Below are 14,916 nucleotides of genomic sequence, written 5' to 3'. Positions count from 1 at the left end.
CAATACAGAAAACAATAATGAACTCTCAGAACATTCCCAAGCCCAGCTGTCCTTTACACCACTCCCTGTTCAGCAAAAATACTTCTTTGACTTTCCTGGTGTGCACCTGTCACTAATGTCACAACCAGGACTCCATGCTTGCAATCAAATCACTTCACATCCACATTTAAATTTATTTGTATGGTTTTTGAGACAGGGTCTCACTATGTTGCCCAAGTTGACCTTGAACACTCTATCCCCCTTCTGTCTGCCCAGTATAGGAGTGACAGGCATGTACCATGGTACTTGGCTCACATCTATGCAGTTTTTAGATGAAGAAACAATATTTTGCAACTTTTAGTGGGATGAAGGAGAAAATAATTTTGAAAAAATAGCCTTTGCTTTCTATGTGGTTTTCTGTGCAAATTACAGACGTGATTTCTGGTGTTTTTTTTTTTTTTTTTTTTTTTTTTTTTTAAACAACTGCTTATTCAGTCCTCTGCAATTAGATTCAATTTGCTTGTTTTTCGGCTTCTTTGATCAGAGTCCTTTCCTTTGGAACACAAGTTATACAGGAATGATTTTTTAATTAATTAGTGCATTTTTATGTGCACGAGTGTTTTGCTTTCATGTAAGTGCACCACATGTGTGCAATACCCGTGGAGGCCAGAAGAGGGCATTGGATCACCTGGAATTGGTGTTATGGACAGTTGTTAGCCACCATGTGGGTGTTGGGAACTGAACCTGGGTCCTCTACAAGAGCATCCAGTACTCTTAACAGCTGAGTCATTCTTCTAAGCTAACTGTGTGCAATTTCTTTTTCCCAAAGCCAAGCATGGGGCCCCCATTAATACATTATAGCTTGTATATTTTATGGGAGTCAAAATGAAAATGAAGAGTAAATCACCCAAGTGATGGTACTGCAACAGCAAGTCAAACTGGAGAGTAACTTGCCTACAATAGTGTTTTAATATAGACTCTACAATAGACTGCCAATTTTTTTTTCTGTGAAAATATCATCTACTCAAGTATTTTTTACTTAGGTTATTCATTTTCCCCTCTTTTCAAGCAAATTTATATTGATAATCATTTCATGTGATAATCATATATTCAGTTTAGTATAAAATGTTTAAAAAAGAAAAATTCATAGAGAAAACAGAAGTTGAGTCTTCTTTTCATTAACAAGTATAGCGATGATGGTACATTTAAAAAAAAATACGTTTAGCCTAACACATCTATACACAGACTGCTCACAAGCCTGGAGTTGGTTTCTACAGTCTCGGAATGCAGGTCAATGCCAAACTTCTAAGATTTCTAATTGAAATTTACTCAAAAAGCCTATGTCTCTTTGGAGGTAAGAACAGAAAATTAAGATGGCAGCTGCTAATGTTGTCTGTCTATTCTATTATCAATGAGAACTTCTGAGTAGACAGGACAATTTCTCACTGTCTGAGCAGGTCACCATTCCACTGTCATATCAAGACACTGAGACCAGACATTACAAGGGGAGTTCATCTTGCAATTCAAGCTATGACTATGCCATATCCTCCTTCCTGTCACAGCCGGCCCCATGTAAATGGACTAGCATTAGCTGAATATGGGTGACATTTACAAAGGAGAACTGGTAATTCGATTTACTTTGTTCATCTTCAAAAATGCCATAGAGTCATACAGTCAAAGATCATGATGATGGCAAACACGAGCCTTATACTCTCAGTACCCAGGAGGTGAAGGCAGGAGGATTGAGTTCAAGGCCTACCTGGGCTCCATAGAAAAACCTTGTCTTAAAAACAAAGCAAAGCAAACACAGGACACGCAGTTCTGCAGTAGGTTAGTTGCGTGGAACTATTTGTCTTTTATGACAATATGGTGTGAAGCTTTGCCTAGATTTTACTGTGAAGTTTCTTAACTTCTTGAGTTTAGGTTTTCTCATTAATAAAATAAGAGTAAATAAAGTAAGAAATTTCACGTAAGAATGTTTCCTGTGCCAGGTGCTTATGAGCACCCAATATACTATGCCTATTATTGGTGCTAGGATTAAAAGGCCAAAGACAAAAACTCTCAAATCCTTTCCTCCTAATTCCACAAAACACCATGATATCTTGGTTGATGTTGGGTATAGGGTGTATGGAACAGTGTGACATTTTCTTTTAGGATCCCTTAGAGCAATAACATTGGTCATTTATCATTTATTATTTATTAACTACATGAGACCCTTCTCATAGAAGGTAAAGAACTAAAAGTAGTGTGCCCTCGGTTTCATGTAGCCCAGGCTGGCCTGGAACTTGCAACAACCCCCCTAGCCACAGCCTCTGAGAGTGATGATGGGATTAGGAGCAGGAGCCACCTGCCCAGGTTTGTAATTGGTGCCCTTACAATCTCATTCTACACATAAAGACGTTCTGTATTGTATAAGAAAACGGGCTGTGCATGGGTCAGGGGAGCAAGTCAGTAAGCAGCACTCCTCCATAGTCTGTGTTTCAGCACTTGCCTCCAGGTTCCTGATCCGAGTTCCTACCTTGGGCTCCCTAAGAGATGAACTGTGACCTGGGAGATATAAGCTGAATAAACTCCTCTACAGGTTGATATTGGTCAGTGTTTTGACGCAGCAATTGAAGGCAAACTAGAACACAAGTGATTTTCCCTTGACTTTTAATGACCTCAACCTATCAGCAAAAGGATCTATGTTTTCAAGAAGAACAAAGAATTACATATACATCCTAGGTGTAAATCAGCAGATTAGGGAATGCTCCAAGTGTGAATCTTTCACTCCTTGGTATGATGGAAAATGAGTTTAGTCTTAGCAAAAATGTGTTCAGCTGGCAAGAACCAGTTTGAGAAGGACGGATGAAATCTCCAGAGCCATTCAAGGCTGGAATGGTCTAGAGCTTTAACTGCATTTTCTTCTCAGCTCGTCCCTCCTGCTCGCTGAAACACTGCTCTAGATATTTATTTATTTATTATTTATCAAGCTGATAGAAAGACTAATTTGAAGCTAAAAGTTTTCAGAGAACCCAAACCCTGCCTCCTGCATGAGACAACTCGGAATATCTCATGATTTCCTAATGTCTTCAAAGCATAAGCAATTCTATTAAGATGAACTGAAATTTCTATTCCAGCTCTGGGTTAATACAAATACTTGTACCAGTGAACAGTCTCTCCTGGCTACTTCATCACACCCTCTGTTATGGCGATGATTCTCTGGAGATGGAGGAGGAGGAGAAAGAGACAAGGCGGAGGAGCAGGGAAGAGGGAGAGGAGAGGGACAGAAGGAAGACAGGACTGTTCTTTATACCAACCACTGCACGATAATGTAAGAAATGAATAAAAAAAAACAAACCCATTGCTTTATTATAGTGTTAAGAACATGTGGTGTGCAAGAAATGAAATACTGTTCTAAAAAAGTCAGTCATTTCAATGACAAAGACCTGCTTTTAAATCTCAGGACTCTGAAACTCTTAAGAACTACCTCAGATAACAGTAAATATCATGGGGACACTTGGGTGTCACAGCCTCAGGCAGCACAATTTGGTTGTAAGTGATAATAAGGGACCAAACAGCCTGCACCAATTCTCACTTGTAAATTTTTTTGCAACAGATGGTAGGAATTGAATTCCAAGGAGAGCTGGCTACTAATTAAGCAATTCCATCCACCTGTAGCAGAGCTTAGATCTGCTGGGCCATAAAGGGGAAACTCAAGCTTCCTAGGTCTATGCAAAGTCAAGTGAGATCATCATCAAGACCATCATCAAAGAGATGAGCACCAACTCTTCTGAACTTTTGGTGGACATGTAGAGAAGGCAAATTGAAAACTTTCAGGAAAAGCTGCCAATAATTTTATAACTGGGGTCATAAAAGACCTGTGAATACTGTTTCTCACAGGAAAGGCAGCAAGTTTAGGAGGTTTTTTTTTTTTTTTTTTAAATTTTTATTGATTTAACAGATGAAGATAACCATAGTGTAGGCAAGCAAAGTTTCTATGCCACACATGGGTATCCACTGTTTCCCTGCAGTCTTCCCTCCCATTCCTACCTGGTGGACATGTGGACTTGTAGAAGAAAAGCTCAGCCCAGAGAGCTTCAGTCACATCTCTCCCTACTAACAGATCTCCTCAAGTGGACAGTCTAGTACTCCCCATGTTATTCATTTTAATGTTTGCTGTTCGTCGACAAAGGACTGTGGTCGCCTCATATTAATAGTGGATGCTAGTCTTACAGGCTACATTTTAGATTATGCGATTAGGCAATTTCACAAGAAAAAGTTCATTTCTTAGTTGTAATAGATTTCTGAAGAAATTTAAAAGCTTGATACACACAGCACATACATACCACACCAAAAACCCTGTCGAGCAAGATCCTTTAAAGGATTTGTGAGATAACAGAGGAGGTTTGTAAGCACTGTAATATCAAACTTAATTTTAATTCTAAGCAATCTAACAAAAAAAAAATGCAGTTGTTGTAAGATCACACTAAGTTACATGCAATCTCTTTTAGAAAGCTCATGTTATTTTTTAACCAAGTTTCAAAGGAGCTATGGTAGGCCAGCTGTTTAAGCACTAATTCATCATGACAAAATGATGTGAAGCAACCTGTGTGTCAGCTGTCTCAGTTGTTTCAGCACCTGTGATACACAGATATTATAGAGATCATGTCGCTGTCCAAACTCAAATATCCTGTGTTACAGAGAATAAAATTAGGACAAAAGAATCGCAAGTGTAACACTAAATCACTGGAAGAGTATTTCCTGAAACAGTAACACTAAATATCTGTGGGTAATAAGATTAAAGACTTTATGCTTTGCTTTTCTTTTTCTCTCTTTTTTTTTCCCTGCATGGAGATTACCAGAAAAGTAGCAAAAATAAATAAATTAATTAACAGCTACCAGATAGCTAATTAATTAAAAAAGTAAAGAATAGCTGAATAGCTTTTCCAGTGGTGTATCAGGAAAAGTTGTATGTCTGTAATTCCTGGGAGAGACAGGCCATAACTGGAGGCTGTTTTCCAAGCATACACAGCCCTACAGCTTTGTCTGGTTTGCAAGTCTGCAACAGGAGAGCGAGTGATCCTCAGGTCAGCAAGGCAAGAGAGAAAGGACCTGTCAGAGCCCACATGCCATCTGCCTAGCGGGTGACATTTTTCCCGTCAGCAAACTCTTCTCATTTCAGAACGTATTTATTTTTTAAATATTTTATTTATTTTTATTTTATGTGTACAAGTGTATTGCCTGCATGCATGTAAGTGCACCTGTATTTTGCAATGTCTGCAGAGATCAGAAGAGAGCATCAGATCCCCAAGAACTGGAGTTATGGCAGGTCTTTAGCCCAAGGGGCATCAAGACACACCGGCTGCTTGGGGAGATGGACGACCAAGCAGGTCCAGCACAACAGGTAGAAGATGCATTAACAAGGGGAGGGGAAGTGGAACTCTGGACTGACGTATTCAGAGAAGGCTTTATAGAGGTGAAATTTAAAGTTTAAACGATGGCTAAGGTTTGGGGTGAGGTAGGGATGGAGACAGATGGAGTGAGGGAAGGCAGCACAGTGTGTCCAAAGCATGAAACCAGGAACCTGTGTTGGCTTCGATGGACGTGTCTGTATAGGGTGGTGGTGAAAGGGGGGGGGGTCAAGAAAACTAAGTTTTTACATCTAGATTAACGTTTTAAATTTTTGGCAAATGAGATTCAAATATATATGTATACCCAAGTTGGCCTCGAACTTCTACGTAGCCCAGGCTGGCCTCTGCCTACTGGATGTTAAGACTACAGGCATGCAACTACCATGAACACCTGAATCAATGCTTAAACAGGAAAATGATTTGGCAAGTAGAAAGCCCTGGCCAGAGCAAACACTTGAGGGGCACCCATTAGTGGTTGTAATACCAAAGACGCCAGCTGACAAAGACTGAAACTGAAACGTCTGTGGAAACAGAGATGGGTAGGCAGCTAAAATACTGAAGAAGAATCCAAACACCTTGGGGACTGGAAGAACTACTTGTGTATTATGAATGACTTACATAATAGTCACAAGCTGGGCCTCCTGGTGTAGTCCTGGAATCCTAGCACTTGAGAGACCGAGGCAGGAGAATCACTGCAAGTTTGAGGCCAGCTCAGCCCAAGATATGTAGGGAAACCTTGTTCAAACAGAAAGGAAAGGAGAGAGAGAGGGAGGGAGGGAGGGAGGGAGGAGGGACAGAAGGAAGGAAAGAAAGGAGGAAGAGGGAGGGAAGGAGGGAGGGAGAGAGGGAGGAAGAGAAGGAGATTTTGATGTTAGAGGATCCAGTTTGAATATTTTAAATTTCTGTGATGTGTCCAATGTTTGGAAATATTTCAGACAAGAGAGGAAATTTCAGATGCAAGGTCAATACTAAACATAAAGATTGCTTAGCAGTAATTTGGCAAAGATTTTTATATCCCCTCTCCATTTTTTGATCAATGTAATTCTTCAGTGGGTGTTCTAGTTTGCTTTCAATTGCTGTTGAAAGACAAAACACTCTGACCAACACCAACTTGGGGAGGAAAGATTTATTTGGCTTACATCTCTCAGGTCACAGTTTATCATGGAGGCAGCCCAAAGTAGGGACTCAGGGCAGGAACCTGGAGGCAGGAGCTGAAGCATGGAGGAACTCTGCTTACTGGCTTGCTCTCCTGGCCCATGCTCAACCTGCTTTCTTAAACAATACAGGACCACCTGCCCAGAGATGGCACCACCCACAGTGGGCTGGGCTCTCCCACATCACTCAATAATCAAGAACATGCCCCACAGACATGCCACAAGCCAGTGCAATGTAGGCAAGTCCCCAGTTGAGGCTCCCTCAACCCAGGTGTGTCAAATCGACACTAAAGCTAACCAGCACAGTGGGTTATAAAAAAATTGCCTCCTTATTTTCAATTTCAACCGAGACTTTTTGGCATGAATGAGGAGCTATTAATACTGACAATGAAGCCAGCTGTGGCGGTGGGCATCTATCCTGCCCACACTCAGGAAGCCAAGGCAGGAAGGTCGATTTCACCAAATGACACAGAGACAATGGGCACAGAACTAAGGCTATAGGTGGAGACCAGCACATACAGGCCCAGTTCATAAGCTCTCTTACTTTCGAAGTATGAAAAATGGGCTTTTCTTATTTTTATTACCGTGCTTTGCTTCTGAGAAGGAATGAAGGGATTCAGTTGATGTCATTTTATTGTGACTAGAGAGATGGCAGATTCAGACTAGGCACGAGAAAGCAAAGGAAAATGTCAATGAGCTAATCTAGTCAGAGAACTCCTATGCAGCTGGTGCTCCCAGGGCAAGGAAGGGGGTCCAACAAGGTTGATGGAAGGAGATCTGAGCAGTTTGGGCTGGCGCTGGAACTCTGGCTGGACTGTCCACTGAAGAAGCTGTTTCCTTTAGTTGTCTCAGAAGATAAAGTGGACAGAATAAATTCCTGGGGAACAGGAGTGCAAAAAGGCTGTGTGGCTGGGGACGAAAGGGGCTGTCTTTATCTGAAAGTTGCAATGAATGCTTCTGTAGAATAACCAAGGACAAAATTGGCATTGGTGATAACTGAGCAAGATGGTGGAGGGAACCTGCAGTTCTCATTGCCTAGATTCCAGCAGGCTGCCGGTCTTTAATCCCGGAAGGGACCCAGCTCTGGGAGTGTGGAGTAAATGGGGGGGATTATTTTCTCTGTGAGAGTGGGCCTTTAGGCTCCTACTATTTATTGAGTTTTTTGCCTTGACCATTTATTTTGCTATTTGCATACTAGGGATGTGTCACATTTATCTTGGTGTGGAGGCAAAGAAAATGTGGCTACGTCTCAGTGTGTGACCTGACCTCTGAAACAACCCACATGTCTCAGGTCACCTGGCTCCTGTGGTGTTCCCTCATTCTGCCTGTTCTAGGCTCCAATGACCAATGTTTAAGAAATGGAGTTTGGAGAAAAATCTGCTCATACATAGAAAACTTTTTTAACTCAGCCTTCAAAAAGTACAAATATATCTGCTTTGTCTTTTTAAAAGAAGATCTCACATTACAGGAAAACATTTAAGTTTCCAAATTACCAAGTGCACTAAAATCAAGCTCTTAGTGCCGAAACACTGCTTCATTTTCTGGTAAATAGTAGGCACTTAGCAATTAAAAGGCTGTCTCCTTTGTCCTCACAAGACATCATCTTCTTCTAGCTATCTCTTCAAATATTTTACTAAGTATTTAAATATATTAATGAATAGTATATAGACATTACTACTGATGAGTAAAACTTACAACGTACGTTCTTGAACAGTATTTTTAACATAAAGGAAGCACAATACTGTCTTCCAAACAAGGGACCACGCTGAGTTTACATAACCATCGTTTCCAGTAAGATTGTTTTCCACATTCCTGCTTAGAATATTAAGATCAGTTTGTACAAAATTAGACTGTCCATGCTTGGATTCCTCTATGCAGTTTTGGTTTTTTAAGTTTTATATAAAAAGTGGCTCGGAAGGAAGTAAGGTAACCAACAGATTAAGGAATATAATCAACCCTCTAGCTATAACTACCAACTGATAAGACAAACACAGAACAGAAGAGTATACTCCAACAAGATCCAGTCTAGGGGAAACTCTATGGAATGATGTCTAAAGAGTGAAGGGTGTGGTTTCTTCCAAGGATGGATTATAGCAGGGGGAGGGAGGGGACACAAAAGGGGGGATCTATAGATTTAAAGAAAGAAGTCAATGAAAATATACACATCTTGTTTTTTTTCAGGTTTTTGGAAACAAACTATAAAAAAGAATCAATTTATAAGTCAACTAGAAAAATCTGAAGATTTAACCAGAAAGAATTATTCATTTAAGTGAGAAAACAATACTCTGTTCACTGGAAACAGCCCTTGTCTTTTAGCTCTGGTATAGTTCAGTCAGAATTACTTCAGTCTGTATTGTTTCCAAATTATCTGGGGAAGGGGAAAAGCAGTTGTATGTCTAAAGCAAGACCCGCCACACACTGACTATTTATCAAGCAGGGTCCTAGTGCATGGGAGTCATAGTACCTCAATGTGCTGTGCATGTTTAAGTTACAAAATAGAAATGACAAAGGTTTAGGGAACACTGAAATGAATACTGCTTTTCCTAAAAGGCCTCATTAGAAAATAAAGAATATCCCCCCTTCAAATATCAAAACACTTTGGGTAGATCATGCCCAGTCAACGCTAAATATAAACACAATGAATGGTACTTTGTGTCACAGAGGACCCTGACTCCACATGGATGGAACTGGAAGAGGTTTTCAGTGATAGACCCAATACAAGTACTTCGAACCTTGGGCCTGCCAAAATGCAGTGAGATAAAGGTAGACAGTGGTAAGCAGATGAGCATTCCCCAGGCATCATCATAAGGGAATCTTCAACTCCTGGGAGTTTCATGGGAAAATCCTCTTCCCGGGTGATCCTAAGAAGCATTTTGTGACTAATGAGGCTTTTAATGATACCATCCTTTTCTGCTTCACAGTAGAATAGCTATTGTATAATACAAAAACCACAGATAGTTGTATGACAGTGAAGTGTTTGTAGTGTACCTCCACCTGCTGTCCCCCACCAACTCCCTTCCCAAGCCTAGTCACATACTTCACTGGTGAATTCTGACACCTGCCTGGACCCCTGCTGTGTGATAACGAGTCTAGTGATAGGGAACTATTATTACAAGGCTGGAAATGCTCCTTAAAGCTAACAGAGGGATGTGTGCCTTTGCAGGTGCCCCTGAAAAGCACAGCCCTCACCTCCACGGTCTCTATGTTGCACTCTGTCTGCCAAGTACAAAGAATAGGGCAGGGGATGAGAGTGGAGGGGATGCAGGGTAAAAGCACTCTCTGCATAGTGATGCCAGCACAGACCCAGGGTCAGCATCTGGCCTTATGTCTCAGTGCCATTTTTAGATTAAGCAGTAGCAAAAGCACAACCATGACATCTGAGCCCTGGTCCCCAGTGTTCTTCAATGCACTTGTGTCTTTGCATGTAGCCTCCCATTTACAACAAGAATAATATAATTGATGAACTGCTTCTAGTCCTAACAGATGACTGGGATTATCGAATGACCAACTTGGACAGGAAGAGAGAAGGCCTAAAAACTGACCAAACAGAAGACTGAGTAAATCAGCGCAAATGTGGCGAGAACAAAGGGCATACTGTGTGATTTCATTTTCTGTTTACGATGAATTGAAATATCAAAAACATCAGGCATAAAGTAAGGCACTCAAGAATTGCTTTCTTTCAGCAACCTGGGTGAAATAGATGGATCATATTAAGGAGATGAAAGTGACCTACCTGAAGACCGCAAGTGTCAGCGACCAGAGCACGAGTGGCTTCCGCAGCTCAAACTTCGCTCGTTTGTTCATCAGGTGCCGACCACCAAATATAAAGGCAGCATACAGTGCCGAAAACAGGAATGATTTCTTCCTGTGAAGAAACAGATGAACAAGTTCCCTGACTAGAAAGCAGTGAAAACATATTCTTAGGCATTGCCCCACTTCAATGAAGAGACATCTATCCACCTGGAATCAGGTTCTGCCTGGAAAATTCATCCTGTGGCTGGAGGCCGACCCAGTGAGAGCCATTCAGTGTACAAGGCAGGCCCTGAGATCAACAATCTCAGTGCAGCCAAGTAACCTTTTCAATGGAGGAATTAACTTTATTCTTTAGAATTTCTTGGGCCAAGAAATGAATTTAAAAGAGAATTGTTTTTGTTAGAAGGCAAGGATTAAAGCATTAGATTTCAACATTAATAAAAGGCATAAATGTCAGATACACAGAATTGCCTATAACACAACTGTCCAAAAACTTGAATTTAAACAAGTCTCAAATTTAACTATCTTGCTGTGGGAAGCATCAAGGGTAAATTTAAAGCAGGGGGGATACCCTAAAGGACAGTTGAACTTATCTCTTCAGGAGAGTAGCATTGGATAAAAATCTGTGGCTAAGGGGACTAGAGAGCGGGTGCAAGGGTTAAGAGCACTGGCAGCTCTTGCACCCCCATAGTGGCTAACAACTGTCTCTAACTCTAGTTCCAGGGGGATCTGATTACCTATTCTGATAAAAGACTCATATAAATAAATTATATTATTATTTTTTAATTGTTTAATAACCACATCCTTAGACGAAGCATTTCATTACAACAGCATTGACATATTCAATAACAATTTCCTGAGCTAAGACGCATCTCTTTCAAAATTGGCTGTAAATTTTTAGGTTTACAGTTGAATTATTATAGTTATGCGATATTGTACTCAGTATAAACCCTATAAGACATAAAATTAAATGAGGTTTTAACCTTTAAAAAAGATCTCCATTTCATTATTAAAATACAGTTTCATATAGAAAAAATTCATTTTTAATGCAATTGACATTAAGATGTTTGCACATGTGTTTCTAATCTCTATATATCTGATTATTACTAGTCACAGTTGGTTACTTTCTGAGCTCCTTGGCATCTGAACATGGATATAAAGTCGTCAGGTAGATTTCAATGGTAATGTTTTTCACATCTACTAATTATTAAGGAGCAAATTTTAGGTTTTGAAGAATTATTACTTTTTTAATCATTTTTAAAAATTTTTTAATAACTACATGATTAGAAAACGCATTTCACTACAGCTTTAACAGATTCAGTAACACGCTCCAGAGCAAGAGTACATCTCTTTCACAAGTGGCTGCAAGTTTCTAGGTTCACAGTTGAATTTAATACAGTTATACAATATTGAACTCAGTATAAGCCCTGTAAGACATAAGATTGAATGAGTTTTTAACCTTTAAAAGAGATCTCCATTTCATTTTAAAATATATTGTTCCTTGCAGAAAGACTCACTGTTTTTGCTACTAACACTATGTTGGCACATGAATCTCTAATCTGTATGTACCTGATTATTACTACTCATAATCGGTTGCACTTGGATCCTTGGCGCCTGTGTATGTCTATAAAGTCATCGGGTAGATTTCAATGGTAATGTTTATCACCTCTACTAACTAACATGACGTAAATTTCCATGCTTCCCACTCAAATATAATACATTTTTTAAAATTTTGTGTGTGTGTGTGTGTGTGTGTGTGTGTGTATCACACAGAACATCCCAAACCGTCTTATTCAACTATACACCCACTTCCCAGATAGCACCCTCCCACAGCCTCCCTCCCCAACTAGAGCCCTTATACTCTGATATCCCTGCTACTGTCTTCTATGTTGTTGGCACCCCCAGCCATTCCCCACTACTTGTCCATCTGGTGAATCCAGTCAGCCTATCTAGAGAGCTTTGTTTTAGGAGGGTCAGCTGTTCCTCACCTAGCAGCAATCAGTTGTCAATATTCCTTTAGATAAGCATGGGGTCTGCTGTTCATTTTCCCAATTCTATGCTGGGTTACTATCTGGGAGTTCCTTTGACCACCCTGGCCAACAGCTCAAGAAGGTATCTCCTACTGGCATTGTTGCTTGTTATGTAGCCTTTAGCTATAAACATGGACACTTTAAAAAAAATATATTAGCCCTTTAATCTTTGGTTATACGTTCCTCTTGGGTGTTTAAGTCCATACAGTTGGCCCAGATAAACCAATTTGTTTTTACTCTTAAAGCCGTTTGAGGATCTGTTCTTCAGGGGTCACATGGGCTTGGGAGGAGCCCATGGCTCCTTTCTTTTACCAGTTCTGCCTATGTGAAGATAAGTCAAAGGTCCTGCTCGACCATGGTTGGCTTGGTTTGGAAGCATGGAGGAAATGATTCCTCTGTGTTGACCCTCCTCTTTGTAGACTGGACACTAGTTCAAGTCCATCTGGTAGGGTCTCCTTGGCCTCCGTGATCAAGAGGACAGGTGACCCACCACAATTACATGACATTTTGAGAGATGCTTATAATCCTCTGGAAATAGTTGACCTAGGAGGGCAAGGAGCAAAAACTGTCCTTTATGTCCCTCTGACCAAATTATTATAGGCCTCAAAGTATGTCTGTTAAACATCCAAGAAGGTTAGTTCCACCAGTCTGGTACTTTGAGTTACTGTGTATCATGTAGATAAATCTTGGGCAAAGCCCAATTGTTCTCAGATAAACCTTACCTAGACATATATTTCTTGATCTGCTATGTATAATTTGTTCAGTAGGCTGTAGGAACAATATGGTTCCCTCTGGTTTTCAAAACTAGCTAGGCATTGTTTATTTCTCACATTCTCTCACCCCTCCATCAGTTTTCCCACTTAAGGTGCCCCCATTTCCCCCCTTTCTCCCTTAATAATACCCTTCTCCTGTGGTCCTACCTCTCTTGAGCTCCTTCTATCCCTTTATCCCCTAGGTTCCTTGTATACCCTTCCCCCCTCCCTTCCCTTAAACTAACCCAATTTTTAGCCATAGCTCCCTTATTAAGGCCTGTTTCCTACTGTTGTTCTCTTTCAGGTTCTTTCTCTTCCTTTACTGCCCTGGTTCCTTTCCATTATCCTGGTTCCTGTAGTTATGTCTGGATACATACTCACTTATCAGGGTTTGGTTCTAGGATCCACATATGAGGGAGAACATATGTTAATTTTTTTTCTGAGTCTGTGTTACTTCACTTAGTATAACAGTTTCTAGTTCTATCCATTTACCTGCAAAGCTCATGATTTCATCTTTCCTTACTGCTGAGTAAAACTCCATCGAATAAATGAACCACATTTTCATTATCCACTTGTCAAATGAGGGACACTTAGGTTTCGTCCATCTCTTAGCTATTGTGAAAAGAGCAGCAAAAAAATGGATGTACAAGTGTCTCTGCAATAGGACAAGTTCTTTGGGTATATGCCAAGGAGTGGTATAACTGTAGTTTGTTTTTTTTTTTACTTTTTGAGACAGGGTCTTCCCTATGGTTCCAGCTGTCTTGGAATTCACTATGTAGACCAGGCTGGCTGTGAACTCATAGAGATCTGCCTGCCTCTGCCTCCCGAGTTCTGGGATTAAAGGCCTGTGCCACCATGCCCAGCTTCATTTGTAAGTTTTTTAAGAGTTCTCCACACTGCTTTCCATAAGGTTTGAACAAGTTGGCAGCCCCACCAGCAGTGGATGAGTTTTCCCCACATCCTCTCCAACATTTGGAATCATTTGTTCTCTTGATCTTAGCCAGTCTGACTGGGGTAAGATGAAATCTTAAAGTGGTTTTAATGTGCATTTCCCTAATTATTAGTGATGTTGGACATCTTTTAAGATGTTTCATAGCCATCTTTACTTCTTCTTGTGGAACTCTCTGTTCAGCTCCTTAGCCCATCTTTGAGTTGGGTTACTTCTTCTCTTGATTCTGTTTTGAGTTCATTATATATTCTGGATATTAAATCTCTGTCGGATGTGTTGCTGGTGAAGATTTTCTCCCATCCTGTGGGTTTTCTGTTCACTGCCCTGGTTGTCTCCTTTGATGTAAAGAAGATTTTTAGTTCAATGAAATACCATTTGTTAATTCTTGCCCTTGTTTCCTGAGCAATTGATGTCCGGTTTAGAAAATCCTTTCCTACACCTATATATCTTGTAGGTTTTTCCCAATGTTTTCTTCCAACAGTTTCAGAGTTTTCAGGCTTTACATTGAGGTTTTGATCCATTTGGAATTGACTTTTGTGCAGGGTGAAAGATAGGGGTTTAGTTTCATGCTTCTATAGGTGGAAATCCAGTTTTGCCAGCACCATTTGCTAAACATGCTGTCTTTCCTCCAGTTAATGTTCTTGGCCCCTTTGTCAAATATCAGGTGGCTAAAATTGTAATTACTCATATTTGGGTCTTCGATTTTGTTTCATTGATCTATGGGTCTATTTTTATGCCAGTACCATGTTGTTTTTATGACTATAGCTCTGTAATACAGCTTAAAATCTGGTATAGTAATCCCCTCAGCATTACTCCTAGTGCTCAAGGTGGTTTGGCTATCCAAGGTGTTTTGTACTTCCATATGAATCTTAGGATGGTTTTTTCCAATTCTGTGAAAAATGTCAT

At 40.3% G+C, this 14,916-nt stretch overlaps 1 protein-coding gene across 3 annotated transcripts in view; it reads right to left on the bottom strand.

Annotated features, from left to right (window-relative positions):
• Positions 1 to 14,916, bottom strand: part of Elovl6 (ELOVL fatty acid elongase 6) — a 143,139-nt gene that overhangs the window by 36,781 nt on the left and 91,442 nt on the right. For all 3 annotated transcript variants that reach the window (XM_029568610.1, XM_008843449.3, XM_029568612.1), the window contains one exon: positions 10,260 to 10,391. In XM_029568610.1, coding sequence (XP_029424470.1) covers positions 10,260 to 10,391 — 132 coding nt within the window. The remainder of the gene's footprint in view (positions 1 to 10,259; positions 10,392 to 14,916) is intronic.

Source organism: Nannospalax galili, unplaced genomic scaffold, assembly GCF_000622305.1.
Source record: "Nannospalax galili isolate Female #2095 unplaced genomic scaffold, S.galili_v1.0 scaffold571, whole genome shotgun sequence".
Classification (NCBI taxonomy): domain Eukaryota; kingdom Metazoa; phylum Chordata; class Mammalia; order Rodentia; family Spalacidae; genus Nannospalax; species Nannospalax galili.
Note: the sequence above shows the minus strand (reverse complement) of the source record. Positions and strands in the feature narration are given on the sequence as shown.